Below are 18,749 nucleotides of genomic sequence, written 5' to 3'. Positions count from 1 at the left end.
CCGGGCGGTAGTTATCATGACTCAGGATGAGGAAGAGACTCGGCTTGATTAGCTACAGCGGTGGATGCGAGGACATGGGCTGAGGAGGACCACTTCATCGTTAGCTACCTGAAACCGCGACTAGCGCAGAGACCTAGACTAACTCGTCCGCGCGAGTTCAAATTCACTACATGGGACTACGTGGCCTGGACAACCGTAGCGTCGTGATATGCGGATCGTGGGAACAGTGAACACGATGAACAGGGACGTCGAGGGTGACGGATGCTGGCCTTCATGGCCGTGACCATTTCTCGCTATTATGGCTGTGAAAGGCCGTGCGGGCTGGCCGGAGAGAGGCCTAGCTGGCTGACGTCAAGAGTCCGAGGTAGAGGGATCTATCTCACAAACCTAACGACGGACAAAGTCGTCCTCGACTTCCGGACCAATGCAGAGGACGACAGATGTAGGACAGACGGCCTCTTCGACTGGCTTATAGAGATTCCGGCAGACGGACGAACTTCGAGCCAGTGGACGTGGAGAGGAGAGGTCCCACTCATTCGAGCAAGTAGACGATAAGCAGACGGGCAAGTAAGGCCCGGCTTCCGACCTTACCGCCGTCAAGAAAGCGCCAGACGACGAGCTGACGGAGAATCAGGAGGGTGGCTATCTTCACGGCCGTGGGCCGTTCGCGCTTCGAGCCTCAGGCAGCAAGCCGCTGGGCGCTAGGCAGCAGGGGCGGTAAAAAGTGGGCCGGGGCGGTTGTGGCGGCGCTATAAATATCGCCTCGGCCACCTCGCCCTCCCACAAACTTCCCCTTCTACTCACCCACCAACTAGCTAACAGACCTACCCGACGCGATTTTTGGGCAAAGCGCCCAACCGACCGACTGACACCCCCAAGCACCACGGCCGTGAAGACTCGCCTCGACATGGCAACCGAGACGCCACCCGCCACGGCCGCCACGGCCGCCACGGCCATCGCTCCCCAGGTGTTCCACTGGGACGAGGAGCGCCAGTACGTCGGGTACCAGTAGGCCTGGCGCCCGGCCGGCTGGCGCCCCGATAAATACTGGGACAATACCTTCAACATCCTCTTCAGCGACATAGTTAGGTTCGAGCACCGGAAGTTGATCTATGAAGAGATAGAGCCTGACGCTACCTTGGCATCCCGTTATGCGCCTCCGTACAAGCGCCGTACCGTCGCCGTCGCCGCCGGCTCCCTGAGCCACTTCTTCGATGACACCTACGGATTCAGTCGCGCCCGCGCGCTCATGGACTCCGGCCGCTACGGGCCTGAGCGGTTCGAGACTCGATTTCAAATGGTGTTGCCGACGGCCTTGCCCCCCCCCGGTCCAGGCGGCCGCGCCATCGTCGACTTCGCCAACCGTCGCACCGCCATCATCCAGTCGAGAGTTGCGAAGCCGGGCTCGAGTATCCAGGACTTCGTTGAGAGCGGTGACCAGCAGGATATTAAGGTACGTTTAGCTACACTTAGGAGATTGCGCACCTACTCGCGCATCAACGGCCTACTAACTCATACGAACTGCAGAACCAGAGACATGTCCTGTTATACGAGCTGCCCCCAACCGCCGCTGAGCTCAGAGCTTGGGCTGAGTGGGATAAGAACCTCCCTATTATGCAGGCGAAGTACGAGGAGTGGCAAGAGGCGCGCACGGTGCGCATCAACTCGTGGCAACTTATGGAGATATGTGACAATTGGAGTGGGTCAGAGAGCGACAGCGATGCCGATACCAAGAGCGATGCGGAGCCAAAGGGCGACACTGAAATGGAAGACGTGATCAAGGGGGAGGGCGATACTGAGATGGAAGACGAGACCGAGGAGGATAGCAAGGCCGCGTCCGAGGACGAAGACTAGGGAGTGCAGGCCTTAATTCAGAGTGGCCAGGGTAATGATGGTTGGAGGGTGGAATCACTCATCGCCGCAGTAGACCGGGTAAAGCCCAAGGTCAGGCAGATGGACACCGTTAAACGGACGACGGATATAGATGGCGGCCCAGCATCGATAGACAGAGACAGACAGACTTTCTTTAAGTGCCCAAGAGCAGAGGAACGAATAGGAACGCATACCTTGCTCTCCACATGGTATCATCGATAAGAGAATATAGAGTGCGATACCTCCAGATCTACGTCATTATCGCCACTGACTTGCTCACCCCGTCGCGTGGCCCCGGCCTTCACGGCCGTGGTGGGAGTGACAGTCGCGACTCAGCTAACTTGGACCGTGATGGTGGTGGTGGGCCCCGACAGTCCTGATGGCCCAGGTCTTCACGGCTGTGATGAGAGGAGTGGTGGCCATGGCTCAGCTTGCTTGGGTCGTGATGGTGGTGATGGGCCCGACAGTCTCCAGGGCCCAGGTCTTCACGGGCATGAGCCGTTGGTGCTTCGAGCCGCAGGGCGCGAGGCAGGGGCGGTAAAAAGTGGGTCGGGGCGGTTGTGGCGGCGCTATAAATATCGCCTCGGCCACCTCGCCCTCCCACAAACTTCCCCTTCTACTCACCCACCGAACTAGTTAACCGACGCGATTTTTGGGCAAGGCGCCCGACCGACCGACCGACCTCCCCCCCCCAGCACCACGGCCGTGAAGACCTCCCCCCCCCCCAAGCACCACAGCCGTGAAGACCGAGGCCACCCAGCGCCACGGCCGTGAAGACCAAGGTCACATAAGCCGTCGAGATGGCGCCCGCAACGACCATCAGGGCAACCGGACCTACTGCCATCTACTCTCCCCAGGTGTTCCACTGGGACGTGAGGCGCCAGTACGTCGGGTACCAGTAGGCCCGGCGCCCGGCCGGCTGGCGCCCGCACACTTACTGGCACAGTGTCTTCAATGACGAAGAAACAAAGATAGGCTTGTTCCAGGCCGAAAAGTCATGTGACGAGGACGAGAACAACGGTATTACGTCAGCCGAATATGCGCCCCCGTATAAGCGCCGTGCCGTCGCTGTCGCTGCCGGTTCCCTGAGCCACTTCTTTATCGAAACTGAAGGACTTAGCCGCGTCCAGGGGCTCTACAATAGCAACCCTACGAGATTACACCGGCTTAGAACTCGTTACCCCTTAGTACAGCCAACGGTCTTACCGCCTCCCGGCCCAGGCGGCCGCGCTATTGCCGAATTTCTCAGCAAGCACGGCACCCCCACCATCCAATCGAAAGTAGCGGAGCCGGGCTCCCGCGTCCGGGACTTCATTAAGAGCGGTGACCAGCAGGATATCGAGGTACGTTCAGCTACACTTAGGAGATCGCACATCCGCTCGCGTATCGACGTCTTCTAACTTCTACTATAGAACCGGAAACACGTCCTATTCTACGAGAAACCACCCACCGCTAGAGAGCTCAGAGCTTGGGCTGAGTGGGACAAGAACCTCCCCATCATGCAGGCGAAGTTCGAGGAGTGGGAACAGTTAGCCACGGTACGCAGGCCCCGAAGAATCTCTCAGCGCCATACAAGCTTCCCGTTTCCCGACTTGCCAAGTGAGTTGGAGAGCGATGGCGATGCAGAGACGGAGAGCGATATCGAGATGGAAGACGTGACTGAAGAGGATAGCGAGGCCGCTTCCGAGGACGAAGACGAGGGGGTACAGGGCTAAATTCGCTATGGCCAGATAGTGATGATGGACACAGGGTAATAATGGACAGAGGATGGAATCACCCATCGCCGCGGTGGACTGAGCAACGCCCAAGGTCAGGCAGATGGGTACCGCTAAATGGACGGCGGATGTGGATGGCGGATGTGGATGGCGGCCTAGCATTAGTAAACAGAGACCGAGACAGACTTTCTTTAAGTGCCCATGAGCAGAGGAACGAATAGGAACACATACCTTGCTCACATCACACGATATCATCGATAAGAAAGTACAGAGTGGGGGTACCTCCAGGTCCACGTCGTTATCGCCAACAACTCGCTCACTCGTCGCGTGGTCCAGGTCTTCACGGCCGTGATGGGAAGAGTGGCGGTCATGGCTCAGATAGCTTGGGCAGTAATGGCGGCGATGGGGCCCCGGCGGTCTCGAGAGCCCAGGTCTTCACGGCCGTGATAGGGAAAGTGGCGGTCGTGGCTCAGCCAGCTGACTGTGGCTGTGACGTGTGGGCTACGGCGGCGACGATGGCGGCGATGGGGCCCCGGCGGTCTCGAGAGCCCAGGTCTTCACGGCCGTGATGAGAAAAGTGGCGGTCGTGGCTCAGCCAGCTGACTGTGGCTGTGACGTGTGGGCTACGGCGGCGACGATGGCGGCGATGGGGCCCCGGCGGTCTCGAGAGCCCAGGTCTTCACGGCCGTGAGCCGTCGTGCGCCCTGCCGATGCCAGCGAGCCTCTCCGGGGGTCCGTCACAGCCGTGAGTCAGCCGCCCGGGCCGCCGCTGCATACCATCAGGAGGAGGGGAGGGGGTCGAGGGTCCTCGGTTTTCACGGCCGTGAGCCGTCGGTCGACCGGGGGGGTGGGGGGTGGCCCGCGCCTCACGGCCGTGAAGGCGGCGGACCGCGCGTGCGCCTGCCCGCGCCCACGCTCGCGTACGCGCGGCCTTTTTTTTAGTGTCGGGCCCGTGCACCCGCGCGCCCGCGCACGTACCTTAAGGAAAAGCGGGGCGGGCGCCGAAAAGCGGGGCGGGCGCCGAAGGCGCCCGTTATACAAGCGAAGTAGTAATATTAAAAACCGTAGGTAATATCCTTAAAAATAACGTTATTAACCTCTTTAATACTAACCGTAAGCGCGAGTCTATACTTAGTTTTAATACGCTAAAAGCGAGCTACCTCTACCTCGGGCTTAGGGCCATTATTACTAACGCCCTTAACTATTCCGTTATTATCTTTTTTTTTTTACTACGACCTCTCTTTAGCGTCGTTAACTATTTTTTAATACTTTATATACGTACTTAGGCTCGTACTTCCTAATAACTAGAGCTTACGGGCTCTTATAATATTTATCATTACCCGCGCTATATACCTCAAGAAATTAGTTAATATAGCAAATCGGAGGTCAGTACTAACTAGTAACGCGTTACGTATTATAATTAAGTTAATCCGAGGCTTATCGTACCTCTTTATAATCCTTTTACTATTAATAATTAAAAAGATATTACTAAGTAGCGGGGAGATTAAGTCGTTATTATATATCAAAATTAGCCTATCTAGCCTTTTTACGTCCTCTTTATAGAGGGGTATAACCTTAACCGTCTTAATATCGCAGGCCAGTATATCCTTACCTAGGTACGTAGTACGCCCGTTAAGAAGTACTATTAATATTAATATTCCCTAGCGAATTTAATACTAAGCTAAGGCGTGCTTTATAATAATAAACATAAACTCTATATTAAAACTAAGCATTTTGCCATATTTTATAAAGTTATACGGGTTTAGAAAGTATATTAGTAAGCCGCTTTTTATCGCTATTTAAAAGCCTTCGTACTTAGTAATCTATTATTAGGTTAGTAGCTTTAGCTATACTCCCGAGGCTTCTTCTTATACCTTAGTACCCTCGGTTATCCCTAAGAATAAGTTAATAAGTATACTTAGTTCGATTATTACTTAAGTATCGCGGCGCTTAAACGCGTCGACGTACTTATTATTATAAATTACCTCGAAGTAATCGTACTTAATAGCGCCCGCTACTTAATAGCTAAAAGCGCTATTTTATAATATTAATAAGTATTTATATAAGTCCCTAATACTTAAAACCGTAGGGGTTGCTATAACGATCTAAGTAAAGTACTTCGTAAACTTTTTATATATAATATATACTAAGGAACCCGGGTCTTTTAGTACATAGCCCTCGTTTTCGATAAGGCTAAAAAGGCGGATTTTATATAAAAGGTTAAAGTTTATTTTCTTTATTATTATAGAACTTTTAGGGCGAGTTATACCCTCTATTTTAATATCGCCGTCGTTATTTATTTCTAGGTTCTGTACGTCGTTTTTACTTAGAATATCCTCCTCTTTTTTAGAGTTTTTAAAGTTAGCTATACTTTCCGTAGAGCGCGTATTAATCTTAGCCTTAACGTATTCTTAACGGTCGTTTTTTAAAAGTTAGCGGTTATTAATTATATATAATATTAAAATAATATTTAACGCGGTCTCGGGCTTATTATGCTTAGTTTTTAAGCGGTTAAAGAGCTTAACTAGGCCCTTCGTCTTATTTAAGGTCTCTTTTACCTTATACTTAGGTATAGTCTTCGGCGTTTAGTAAAATACGTATATTTTAAAGAGGTAATAAAAGTTCTTTTTAATAACCTTAAAGGTTTAATTAAGGACGGAGGCTAGTATTATAATAGCTAATAGGTAATACCTCTACTCGGGGTTACCCTCGTACTTTATAACGTAGTAGCGAATAGCCTCTATAAGCGTATATAGCGCTGTTATTATTTTTTTAATACCGTACTTATTAATAAGGATGGCGCTACGGATTAAATACTTAAGCTACTTTAGGAGCTAGTTAATATTTACTAATAATTAATTACGGTTTTAGTAATAATAAGCTAAGAGCTAAGAGAGGGCCTATTTAAGATTTATAAAGGTATATTAGATATATAAATTTTAAATAGGGATTAAATATATTAACTTATTTTTAATCTAATGCGGCTTAAGGACGAAGTTTAGAAAGTCTTTATTAATCGGGTACTTATCCTAAATAGTACCCTCGGGGGCGATTTAGAAACCGGCTATAATACTAACTAAGTCTTTTAGCTCTAGAATATTACTACTTATTAACTAATAAGATTCTTATAACCAGGCTATATCCTCGTCTCTCTTTAGCGCGCTAGCGTTATATATATCGGGGGCTTTTTTACGTAACTCGTTCTAGTCTTTTATTAATTAGTACTTAATAACCTTTTTATTTTTATTTATAGAAACGGTTAGTAGCCAAGTATTACTACTTCTTATCATAAAGAGATTGTTATTAACTCGCTCGTATTTTTAAATATTAATAAAAGTATTAATAGCGCTAATAAAGTAATCGATCTAGGCCTTACTAAGCTTAGCTATAGCTAGCTTAGTACCAGCTTTTTTAATAATATACTTAATTTTTTAACTAGGCTAGAAGAGGCTAAAGACTTTATATTACTAATTTATAATAATTACCTACCTTAAAGTATTTTTTTAATACTTTCTTAAGTCGGAGGAGTAAGTTATTTCGTATTACTCTAACTACTTTTATATTCTTATCTACTCGAAGTTTTTTTTAAAATAGCAATACTTATTATCCTCGGTTTTTAATTTAGAGCCGTTATTATTATTATCTTTAGTAACTACTAGTACTTATTCTATTTCGATAGAGGTCTTAGAGGCAATTTACGCGCTAGTTAATTCCTAGTTACCTCTCTCTATAACTTCTTTTATATTATAAAACCCAGCTTATATTACCGTTACGGTTTAGGTAGTTTTGCAGGTCTAAGTAACGGGATCGGTATTATAGTACTAATATAAAAAGAATATAAACGTAAAGTACGTACGTATTTAGTCCTCGTAAAAATAGCCCTAAATAAAGTATTTAGGGTCTTTTAGTAAGCGTTCTATTTTTATATTTCCTTCTTATTCTCTAAATACGTTAGGGAAGTAAATTAAAAGAGCTTATATATATATAGCGACGCTAGCTTTTTAAGCTACTTCGTTATATATTACGTTCTTATACTTATTTATAGGGAGGATATTAAACTCTAGGTTTTTAATAACGAAGAGAGAAGGGTACTTTTTTTTATACTAAGTTTTGAGCTTAAAACGGGGGTAGTATATTAGCTTATAAACGTAGTCTAGGACTTAGTTCTTATTAAGAACTATAGGAGTAGGCCTCTTTACTTTTTTATTATCCCTATCGGGCTACGCCGGCTCGTTTATATTAGCCTAGGCTAAGTAGGTTTTAAAATAAGGCTTTAAAAAGTATTAGAGGACTTAAGTAACTTTACTATATTAATACTTAGTAATAAAGAGGCGGGGGCGCTATTTAAAATTAATAAAACCCTAGCTCAGAGTTTTATAAATTTTAAATAGCGCCGCTACGATAGGGTAAACTTATTATAGAGGTCAAAGAATTCGTTTAATTTATATATCTATATTAATTCGAAATAAGGTAATACGAAATAGCCCCTAAAAAAGTTATAATTATTTACTACGAATAAGGCCTATACCTTAATAAGACCCGTTTTATATAGTCGTTTATTAACGTCCCTCTTAGTATTACAGAACTTAGCTATTAAGCTAGGGCGCGCTTTTTTTAACGTACCTAAAAAAAAGTAAGTTCGGAATTTAAATTTACCTCATATAACGAAGTCTTTATAATAGAGCTTTTAAAAAAAAGGGAGCTTAAAAAACTAAGTATCCGCGTTTATATTATACTTATTTAGCTCTTCCTTCTCTTTTTTAAAAAACCTAGTCTTAGTAATAATAAGTACGAACTTTTAGGGCTTTAATAAGCAAAACTAAGTAGGGATACGGCCTATAATAATATTTAAGTAGTTTGCGTTAATAATATCTACCTTATTAATAGCCTAATCGTCGTCTTTATTAAGTTCGGGACCTAATTCGCTCTTATTATAAGAATCGCTCTCGTTATTATTAAGTACGTCTTTTTTAGCTACGGCTAGATTTATACTCAATTAGTTTAAAAACCTAGCGCTCTTTTACAGAGTATTAGCTTTAGTATTACGATTACGCTTTTTACGGGCTACTATTTTATTTATATTTACGTAATTTAAGGTATTCGGCTTTAGAGTACGTAACTAGTTAAGGGAGAATTATTAGAGTAAGGATTGTTAAGAAGAGGATTATTAGGAAGAGGATTATTAAGAAGAGGATTATTCGCGTAGTTAGTATTTTATATAACTAGTTATTAATAAAATAGGTTTATAGGTAATACTAATTAAGATTAATAAAAGCTTAGCTAAGAGCTTAATTAAGATTAATAAAAGCCTAGCTAGGAGAGCCTAATTAAGATTAATAAAAGCCTGGCTAAGAGAGCCTAATTAAGATTAATAAAAGCTTAGCTAGGAGAGCCTAATTAAGATTTATAAAGGGGTAGACTTATAAGTATAGGGTTTAGCTTTTATAAAAGCTAGGGGAGGGAGGATTATTAATATAGGCTTTTATAAAAGCTTATAATCAATTTAGAAGAAATACGGAAAAAATAGTTAGAAAAGGAATAAATTAAGGTTATATAAAGGAGATATATTAGGCTAAGTAGCCCGTATACTAGCTAAGTAGCCTTTATTAATTTTAAATAAGCCTCGGGGCGTAAATACGAGTAGGGTAACGAACTATAGGGCGCTCGCGCGGGATAGACTTATAAAATAAGAAATATATACAGCTTTAAAAAAATAGGGGAGGGATAAGACTAAAAGTTTATCTAAGATATAAGCCTTATATATAAATATAGTATTTTAAAAAGAGCTAGAGTTAAAAAGACTAATAAGTCTTTTAAATTATTTAAATCAAATTACTATACGGCTTAAAAAAACTTTTACTTATTTTTTTACGGAATTAGCTACTTATTACGGACTACGGAAGTCGTAAACTAATTATATTAATTATTATATAGAAGTTAATAATAAATAATATTATAATTAGATAGAATAATACTATGAAGTAGCGCACGTTATAAATACGCATTACTACGATATATACTTACTATCTCTATCTATCTAAAGTTATATATTAAAATATTAAACATCTTAGGTTAATACTAGCTATATAATAGTCTCGGGATAATCGCTATTATTATTAAATTCGCGAGGGGCCCCGTAATTATTAGCTCCTTATCTACTAAAATACTCTACTTCGTAATTACTATTATAAGGACTTAGATTAACTATACGAATAGATTATTAACCAAAGCCCGTTATATATATTAGTACTAAGCACTATATACTACGCTATAGTTATAGTTTCACTATGATCTAGTAGGAAGCCTCTAGCCTAGAGGCCTATTCGAGATTTATAAATTCTAGGCCCTTATACTTTATAAATCTCAAATAGGCCCTCGGGCGCCCTCCGTAAGCCGGGTACCGTTTGAGATTTATAAAAGTTTAGATTTTTACGCTTTATAAATCTTAAATAGGCCCTCGGGCGCCCTCTATAAGCCGGGTACCGTTTAAGATTTATAAAAGTCTAGATTTTTACGCTTTATAAATTTTAAATAGGCCCTTAGGCGCTATTAAAAAAACCGATACGAGTTTTTTATTAAATCCTTAATTCCCCGTGCCTAAAATATCCTCTACTTAACAAAAAGCGAATATTAAAAGTAGCGGGATCTGTTTAGAAAGAGTTATATAGAAGAAATAAAAACCCGCTTTACTAACGAGAATCTATTATATCTTAGTCATCTAGAAAAGTTAAGACCGTCGCTCTTTAAAATAAGAATAAGGATAATTTAACTAAGTAACTTAATAAGCTTAAGACCGAGCTCAGTTAGCTCCGTATTTAAAAAATCGCCTCTTTTAATAATAAGCTAAATAAGATATGCTCTTAATCTAAGTTTTTTAATCCCGAGTTAATTAAAGGAATTGTTAATTAAGAAAGAAGACCGAGAGAGCTAATTAGTAAAAAGTTCTACTCTATAGCTACGATATCTATAAGTAAATCGCTCGCGTCCTTACCGTTATTAACTCTAAGTAATAATACGCAAAAGGGATATTTTTATATATTTCTATTTAAATAAGTTAAGCTATTTTACTATACTCTATGCTTATTATTATGCGCTCTAATTCGTAACGCGTTCTATTTAAAATTCGTATATTTAGACTTTTACTCTTTATAAATCTTAATTAGGCTATTAATTACTCTCCGTTACCTAATTCTCACGTCGGGTTAGCTAAGGGTCTATTTAAAATTTATATAAGTTAAAATATATACAAATCTCGAATAGGTTATAAGTTATACTCTAATAATACTAAGAAATTCGTATTCTTAATATTAAGTAGCTTTAAAGTAAGGTTTAGTATAAGTTAGTTTAAGTAAATATATTTATATTTATCTAAGTATTTATAAGAATTGGGTCCTTAGTACCGTATTATTATACCGGACTCGCAGTAGTCTATTTTTAATTAGTATATAGTACTTAAACTAGCATATAAAATATAAGTCGCACTACGGTAAGGACGCGACACGTCGGCGCCTATTTTTTACCTATTCCTTTACCTACTCTCTTATTTAATATACTCCCAGACTCTTAGCGGGCCCTTACAATTAGGTAGTCTTATTAGTTTTAATTATTACTAAGCGGCGTTTATTAGCTTTTTAATATTATTTACTATTTATACCTTATTATAATAAGTAAAGATAGGTATAGCGTCCGTTCTAAGCTCTTTTTTTAAGTTTATACTTATTTTAAGCCCTCCCTTAGGATTAATAACTATATAAAAGAGGGCCCTAAAAAACGGCGCGTTTTTTTATTTAAATAGTCCGCCGTTTTTAACTAAGTAGGGGAACGTAGTATAATATATAAAAAAAAGCTCTTTATACTTCTCTTTAAACGTAATAACTTAGTTAGCGCTCCCCTTAGATACGTTTCTAACCCTAGAAGTAATAATATCTTACGCGCTTTACTAAAAGCGTCGTTAGTTATTATTTTTAAAAATAGTTTATAGCTAAAGTCTTATAGTACTAATAGAGGGGTTATAAAAAAGGTCTTCTTATATAAATTCTTAAAACTAATCGAGTATCCTCTACTTTACTATATAATTAAACCCGGATTTAATAACTAGCTAGCCGTATTTAGTAATATAGTATTAAAGTATAAAGAATATAAAAAAAATAGTATTTTTATTAATTTTTTATTACTACTCTTTTAGCCTATTTTTAAATATTATATTTTTAAGCGCGGCTTTATAATAGTAGCGGAGGATAAAGTACGAAATAAGTATAAGGATAACCTTAACCTTAGCGCTTTTTTTATTCGTAACTAAGAAATAGAGTAAGAAGAAAAATAGGCTCTTTAATAAGTTTTTAACCGCGAGATACTTAATCTTACTAACGCTCGTCCTTAGTCCCGGGATATTAAAGTCGGATTTTATTATAAAATATAGCTAGAGGTTTTCTTAATTAATAATCTTTTTAAGGATAAAGCTAAAGCTTTATTATTTAATAATAACTAAGAGGCCGAGGCCCCTCTTTTTCTCAGCTCTAAGCATATATAATAACGGCCCGGAGATAGGGTTTAAGTTATAGGGATTTATTATAATATAATAAAAACGTAGGTTAATAAGGTTAATAAAAAACTATATAAGCATTATTAAAGTTATATAAAAGAGCGACGCGGTTAGGAATACGGTTTTGCTATAGTAATAAATAGAGATAAGGTTTATTATATAAGTATAGAAGTTAATAATATAGTAAACGAACTATTAATATTTAGGGAAGGGAATATAATAAAACGCGGCGTTACTAACCGGCCTAAGTTTCTAAGTAATAGAAGGGCCTTAAGTAGTAAAGGGGCCCTAGGCCGCGGGGTTACTAAATAGGGGATTTAGAAGTTTAGCTAAAAACGTAAACTCGTTACGGGTAAGCTAGGTCTCGTCCTTAATAATAACTAGTCTCGCTAAGGAGTTTATATACTACTACTCCGCTCTTTATAAAAAATAATACCTATTATTAAATTTTACGGACTCTTAAAAAAACCTATAGGACTTAAATAAGAGCTCATTAAATTATTTTTATAATAAAACGGCCTTTAATAATTTAAAAATTATTTAGATTATAATACTATCGGAGTACTTATTATAGAGGAGGACCTCGCTACTATATAGCTTTTTCTTAGCCGCGTTTAATACCTCTTTAATAACAGTATAGTTTTAAAAATAGTTAAGCTTATATTTCCAGAGCTCGCTAGCGGGCTCTATAATTAGGCTTATAAAGTCTCAGAAAAGATTAATATTATAATAGTAATACTAGCCCCTACGGATTTTATATAACCCTAGCGGGGTTAATTTTATAAGTAGAAAAATAGACCTAAAGGCTTTATTTATTTAGCTATAAAAGAACCTAAGGGTATTAACTTAGTAATACCTTTAAGTAAGGAGGATAGTAGCCTACTTATACGCGCCGGGCAACTACTTAATAGCGATATTAAGGAATTATAGTTACTTAGTATTATAAATAACGGACGGTTCGATAACCTAGCGTTATTTTACTTAGAAATTTATAATATAATATTTTAAATTACGTGCGCCGCCGTACCGGACTTTAGTATTCTTAATATTAAATAAAAAAAAGAAGTTCTTAAGTATAGGTACCAAAACTATATCGGCCTCGGGATTATCGCCGTCAGGGTTAGGTATTAAATTAATTAAAATAGACTAGAGGCTTATACTTAGTTAAGGAAAGAGGGAGGATAAAAGAGGGAAGCTATAAAAAGGGAGACCGCTATACGTCGATATATTTTAAGAAAAGCTAGCCTTATTATAAATATTTTAATAAGATAGCGCGATATAGCCTATTATCAATTCGGGGAATATTACTATTATACTTAGTATTATAATTTTGTTATAAAATATACGATATTCGTCCTCTATAAGCTACGTTATGCTATTCTAGTTATTAAGTCGTAACCTCGTATAATAATAGATATTAAAAAAGAAGATATATATTATCTATTTTTAAATAGACCTAAAATAAGTATGCGGGATCCGGTAGAGCTATATATTCTCAAGCTTATTCATAGTCAGGTTATTAACGGGATACGTAATATATACGCTTCCGTAGAGCTTTTTTACGAGCTAGTAAATTAGCATATACTCAATAGAATTTTTAAATACTTAGATATCTTAAATAATATTTAAAAAGCTATTAACGTTAAACTTAGTACGATAGATCTAGGTATCGGTATTATAATTAACGTTTAAAAATACGTTAAGTTCTAAGGATAAGCTTTTGTAAGGTATCCTATAGGTAATAGCTTTAAATATATTTTTATTAGGGAGTATATTCTAGCTAGGGAACTATTATTAGAAGTAAGATAGTAGTTCTTAGCGATCTAGTCCGATGCCCTTAACCTCTTTTTTTTAAAAAGCGTTCTTTATTATATACTTCGTAAGCTCTATAAAGCTATAAGGGCCGGTATTACTCAGGGCATCCGGGGACGATATTTAATAACGAGGTCGTGGCCTATTTTATAATATATAGTAAGCGTAGTATAAAACGAAGCCGAGGTAGGTAATAATAACGATCCTTCGGGTAAGTTTAGATTGCGGGGTAAGGCTCTTATTTTTTACCTAGCTAATAATTAGATCCCTATTAATATAGCTAAGTAGGTCTTATAGGTTAGGGGTATAAATAGTTAAAAGTATAATAATAGAGAGTACGTCGTTACTATCGGTATTACTATTTATAATTTCTAATTATATAAAACGCGTTAAGGAAACCGGTTCCTAATCCCGGGGGTTAACCTCTTTTTTATAAAAGTCCTAGGGGTTAACTTCCTTATAAAAGCTCTTATAAAAGTCGTTATTATAGGTCTCGTCGTTATTAAGGGCGGAGTTAGCGTCCTAAAAATCGTAAAAAGATATAAAAATAACGTTAGCTATAATAAAGCCCGGGGGGAGGCTCTTTTACGGAGTAGTAGCCCGGCCTTAAGCTAGGCCCTAGCTTATATTATTTACGGGGCTAGATATAATAAAAGTACGCTATACGTTATACGTACGGCCTAACTAAGAAGGAGGCTAAGTAATTTTAGTAACAAGACTAAAATAATTATTAACCGGGGATTAATAAAAACGTAGGAAATAAAAAATAAAAGACTACTTATAGCCTAGATTTACTTATTTTAATTAAGATATTATCGGGCTTTTATAACTCTCCGATTTTTTATAATATAAGCTCTTTTTTTTTAAAATATTTTTAATAGGGCCTATTAAAATTATTAGGTTATAGTATATTAGCGCACCTACTTCCCTTATAATCTCGTTCTAAGCTTTAAAACTAACCCTAAGATTTAAAATAAATAATCTAGCCTCTATAAATAGCTAGGATTATATAAGTATAGGTTATTACCTCTAAGCTAGTTAACGGCTATTTTATTAAATACCTTAGTTATTAATAACGACATATTACTTTGCCTATTAAAACTAGCTATATAAGAAATTAATATACTATTATTTAGAATATAGGGGCTATCCTCGGTATATCTTAATTATTCTAAGCTAAATACCTTCTACCTATACTTAATTATAAACCCGTATCCCTAGATATTTAAGCTAAGTGCGTATGCATATTTAAAATTACCTAGGACCCCTTTATAAGCTTATATTATTTTATTATTATTAAGAAAAGTAAGTATAGGGAAAGTATACTTAAGCGAGGGAGAGGTACTTATTTAAGATTTATAAAAGCGAATATTATTATGATTAGATCTTTATAAATTTTAAATAGGCTATATAGCGGTTCTTGTTTTAGAATAATATAAAAAGTAAGTTTAATAATATTTTTATAAGGGTTAGTATTGCGGTAATATTGAGATTAATAAGGAATGTAGGTAATAAGATAGAAATATTGCGAATAAGTTAATAGTAAATAGGGAGTTTAGTACTCCCCCTCCCCTCTTTTACCCTCTATTTTACTCTCTCTTTTTTTACTTTTTTACTTACGTTCTTATATACTCTTAGCTTTATAATAAGGCTTTTAAAGTAAAAAATAGTGCATTTTAATAAAATTATTTTTAGGAAACTACTAGATAACTCTATAAAATAGAAATATTTAATATTATAAGATAATAAAAACTTAAGCGTAGTATTATCTAGCTTATTAGTACGTTTATTATTAAAATCGATATTTTTAAGGCTATTATAAGATAGTGACCGGTTTTAGAAACTAATCTCTAAGTTTAGAGAGGATTTAGACCGATATAATAAGACGAATAAGTACGTAGTTTATATTACGAAGCTAGTAGTAGTTTTAGACAATTTGGGCTATAATTGGGGCGTTGTTTATAAGTATTTCTAACTTTTAATATAAGAGCGAGCCTAATACTTAGGAATAGAAAACTAAGTTAAAAAAATAATCAAACGGTATAAAAAAAAAACCTCGAAAGCGTAGCTAGATAATAGCCCTAACAATAGTAAAAATATAAAATCTCCCGAACCCGTAGTTACTATAAAATAAAAAAGAGAAGATATATCTATTAATAAAGCGACTAAGAATAACAAGATTAAAAAAGAAGTATAAAAAATATCTATAACTATTCTATAAAAAAAGAAAAAAAGAGATACTTATAAATAGGCGGCTATATTACTTAATATACCCAATATAACTAGGACGACTATACGAGTACCTAAGACGCTTAAAGTATTAAAAAAAAAGATCGAAAAAAAAGATATATTAAAAAGAACATTAGAGTCCTAAATAGCGTTCTAAAATATAAAGAGAGAGCTAAGAGAGGGGAACTTTAAACTATAAGAGGATAATTATTATTATATTAGCGAACTTTTCTTTTACTAAATATTTAAAAAAGTTTTTAAAAATCGTTTATACTACTTATTAACCGAGTACGAAGTAGTCTCTTTTTTAATAAGTAACGCAGTCCTAAAAATTAAAAGATTTATAAATACGCTTATTAAATTAGAATACTTAAAATTAGCTTTTTTAATTAAGTAATAGGGGAGTATTATAAATATATCTACTAAGGCAAAGATAGCTTCTATACAAATCCGGATATACATATAATAATATAAGCTTTAAAAATTATAGGTCGACTTAAAAAATCTTTATTTATAGGGCGGGCCCGAGGTACTACGGTTATAAAGCTTTTTATAAAAAAATAGTTTTATAACTAGCTAGGGGAAGGGTATTAATAGCTACTTAGCGAGCTATTTTATAAAAGAGCTAAGCTTAAAAAAGGAGCAAAGATTTTTAAATACGATTTATTAGTTTACTACGCTAAGGATTCTAGTTAATATACTAAGATTAAGCATTTTAATATTTTTATTAAAGAATATTAACTCGTAATATAAGTAGCTAAAAGCTAAAAAAGAACAGGGAAGTCTCGGTTTACTAAAAAAAAAAAAGATAGAGTTAATTTATAATTTATTAGCAAAGAGGGTACCATTTATATAGGACCTATATAATATAACAAAAATAAGTATAGTAAATAGGATTTTAATAAAAAAGAATCCTAAGCTAACGAAGGCTCTATAATAAATTTAAAAAGGAAAGTCGAAACAGAAAGTAATAGATTTACTATTACTTTTATTTATTAAGGGGATTAAAATAGGAAATATAATTAAAGTTAACTAAGTATTTAATACTTAAATTCTTTTATTTACTAATAGCAAGTAAAAAGTTAGCTCGAGTATTTAATATTTAAATTCTTTTACTCGCTATTAATAAGTAAAAAGTTAGCTCGAGTATTTAATACTTAAATTCTTTTACTCACTATTAGCAAATAAAAAGTTAGCTCGAGCATTTAATACTCAAATTCTTTTACTCACTATTAGCAAATAAAAGGTTAGCTCGAATATTTAATACTCAAATTCTTTTACTCGCTATTAGCGAATAAAAGGTTAGCTCGAGTATTTAATACTTAAATTCTTTTACTCGCTATTAGCAAGTAAAAGGTTAGCTCGAGTATTTAATACTTAAATTCTTTTACTCGCTATTAATAAGTAAAAAGTTAGCTCAAGTATTTAATACTCAAATTCTTTTATTTACTATTAGCAAGTAAAAGGTTAGCTCGAGCATTTAACACTCAAATTCTTTTACTTACTATTAGCAAATAAAAAGTTAGCTCGAGCATTTAATACTCAAATTCTTTTACTTACTATTAGCGAGTAAAAGGTTAGCTCGAGTATTTAATACTTAAATTTTTTTACTCACTATTAGCAAGTAAAAGGTTAGCTCGAGCATTTAATACTTAAATTCTTTTACTTACTATTAGTAAGTAAAAGGTTAGCTCGAGCATTTAATACTCAAATTCTTTTACTTACTATTAGCAAGTAAAAAGTTAGCTCAAGTATTTAATACTTAAATTCTTTTACTTACTATTGGCAAGTAAAAAGTTAGCTCGAGTATTTAATACTTAAATTCTTTTACTCGCTATTAGCAAGTAAAAGGTTAGTAGAGGTAATAGTTATTTAGGGTTTATAAATTTTAAATTGTTCTTTAACTCGCTAATAGTAAGTAAAAAGCTAACTAAGGTAGTAGGCATTTAAGATTTATAAATTCTAAAATTTCTTTTTAAGCCTAACCTTTCGGTACTTAATTAATATAATTAAGTAAAAAAATATAGTTCGTAATCCTAAAAAAGTTCGGTAGAATTAACTCCCCGCGCATTATACCCTCCGACGGCCTTAGGATACCTTTTATTTAATCTATATTAAAAAATAAATTCGAAATACATTAGTAGAAGTAAAAATAGATCTAGGTTCAGAGGATAGAATAGTTCTAAAGAATTAGTAGTATAAAATAAGGATTTAGGCTCTAAAGGCATAGTAGTCTTAATTCGCTATAGTATCTTCTATAGAAAGTAATTACTAGCTAGTGCAAAGTCTATTTAAATCATAAATAGCAAACCTTCTACCTTTATACGTCTCTACTTAAAGAGTTAGTAAAAGTAGTTACCTAGTTACCTTATATCTAATACTTAGTGCGCGTCACTATAAGTCCGAGACTAGTACTAGACTGCACTACTAGGGTAATTACTAGGGATAATGAGCAATTTAGGAGCTGAGACCTTGAAATTAGAATATAATAAAATTAAGACGACGTTATTAAGGAAAAGAGAAGAATTGAAAATGCATCCTGCGATTATACTAAGTCTCGTAGAACCTCCCTTCCCTAC

General features: G+C 36.9%; 2 protein-coding genes across 2 annotated transcripts; both read left to right on the top strand.

Annotated features, from left to right (window-relative positions):
* Positions 1-907: 907 nt before the first annotated feature.
* Positions 908-1,854, top strand: CCOS01_12765 (uncharacterized protein; the record flags this gene model as incomplete). The annotated part of the gene is made up of 3 exons (XM_060460913.1): positions 908-993; positions 1,078-1,453; positions 1,528-1,854. 3 exons carry the CDS (start codon positions 908-910, stop codon positions 1,852-1,854), a joined length of 789 nt encoding a protein of 262 aa, XP_060308961.1.
* Positions 1,855-2,251: 397 nt separating this feature from the next.
* Positions 2,252-3,587, top strand: CCOS01_12764 (uncharacterized protein; the record flags this gene model as incomplete). Its single annotated transcript, XM_060460912.1, has 4 exons — positions 2,252-2,372; positions 2,610-2,755; positions 2,844-3,215; positions 3,285-3,587. The coding sequence occupies 4 exons, from the start codon at positions 2,252-2,254 to the stop codon at positions 3,585-3,587; spliced, it is 942 nt and encodes a 313-aa protein (XP_060308960.1).
* Positions 3,588-18,749: the final 15,162 nt, after the last annotated feature.

This window comes from Colletotrichum costaricense, assembly GCF_030867565.1.
Source record: "Colletotrichum costaricense strain IMI 309622 chromosome Unknown Scaffold_15.1, whole genome shotgun sequence".
Taxonomy (NCBI): Eukaryota; Fungi; Ascomycota; class Sordariomycetes; order Glomerellales; family Glomerellaceae; genus Colletotrichum; species Colletotrichum costaricense.
This window is presented reverse-complemented; position numbering and strand designations above follow the sequence as displayed.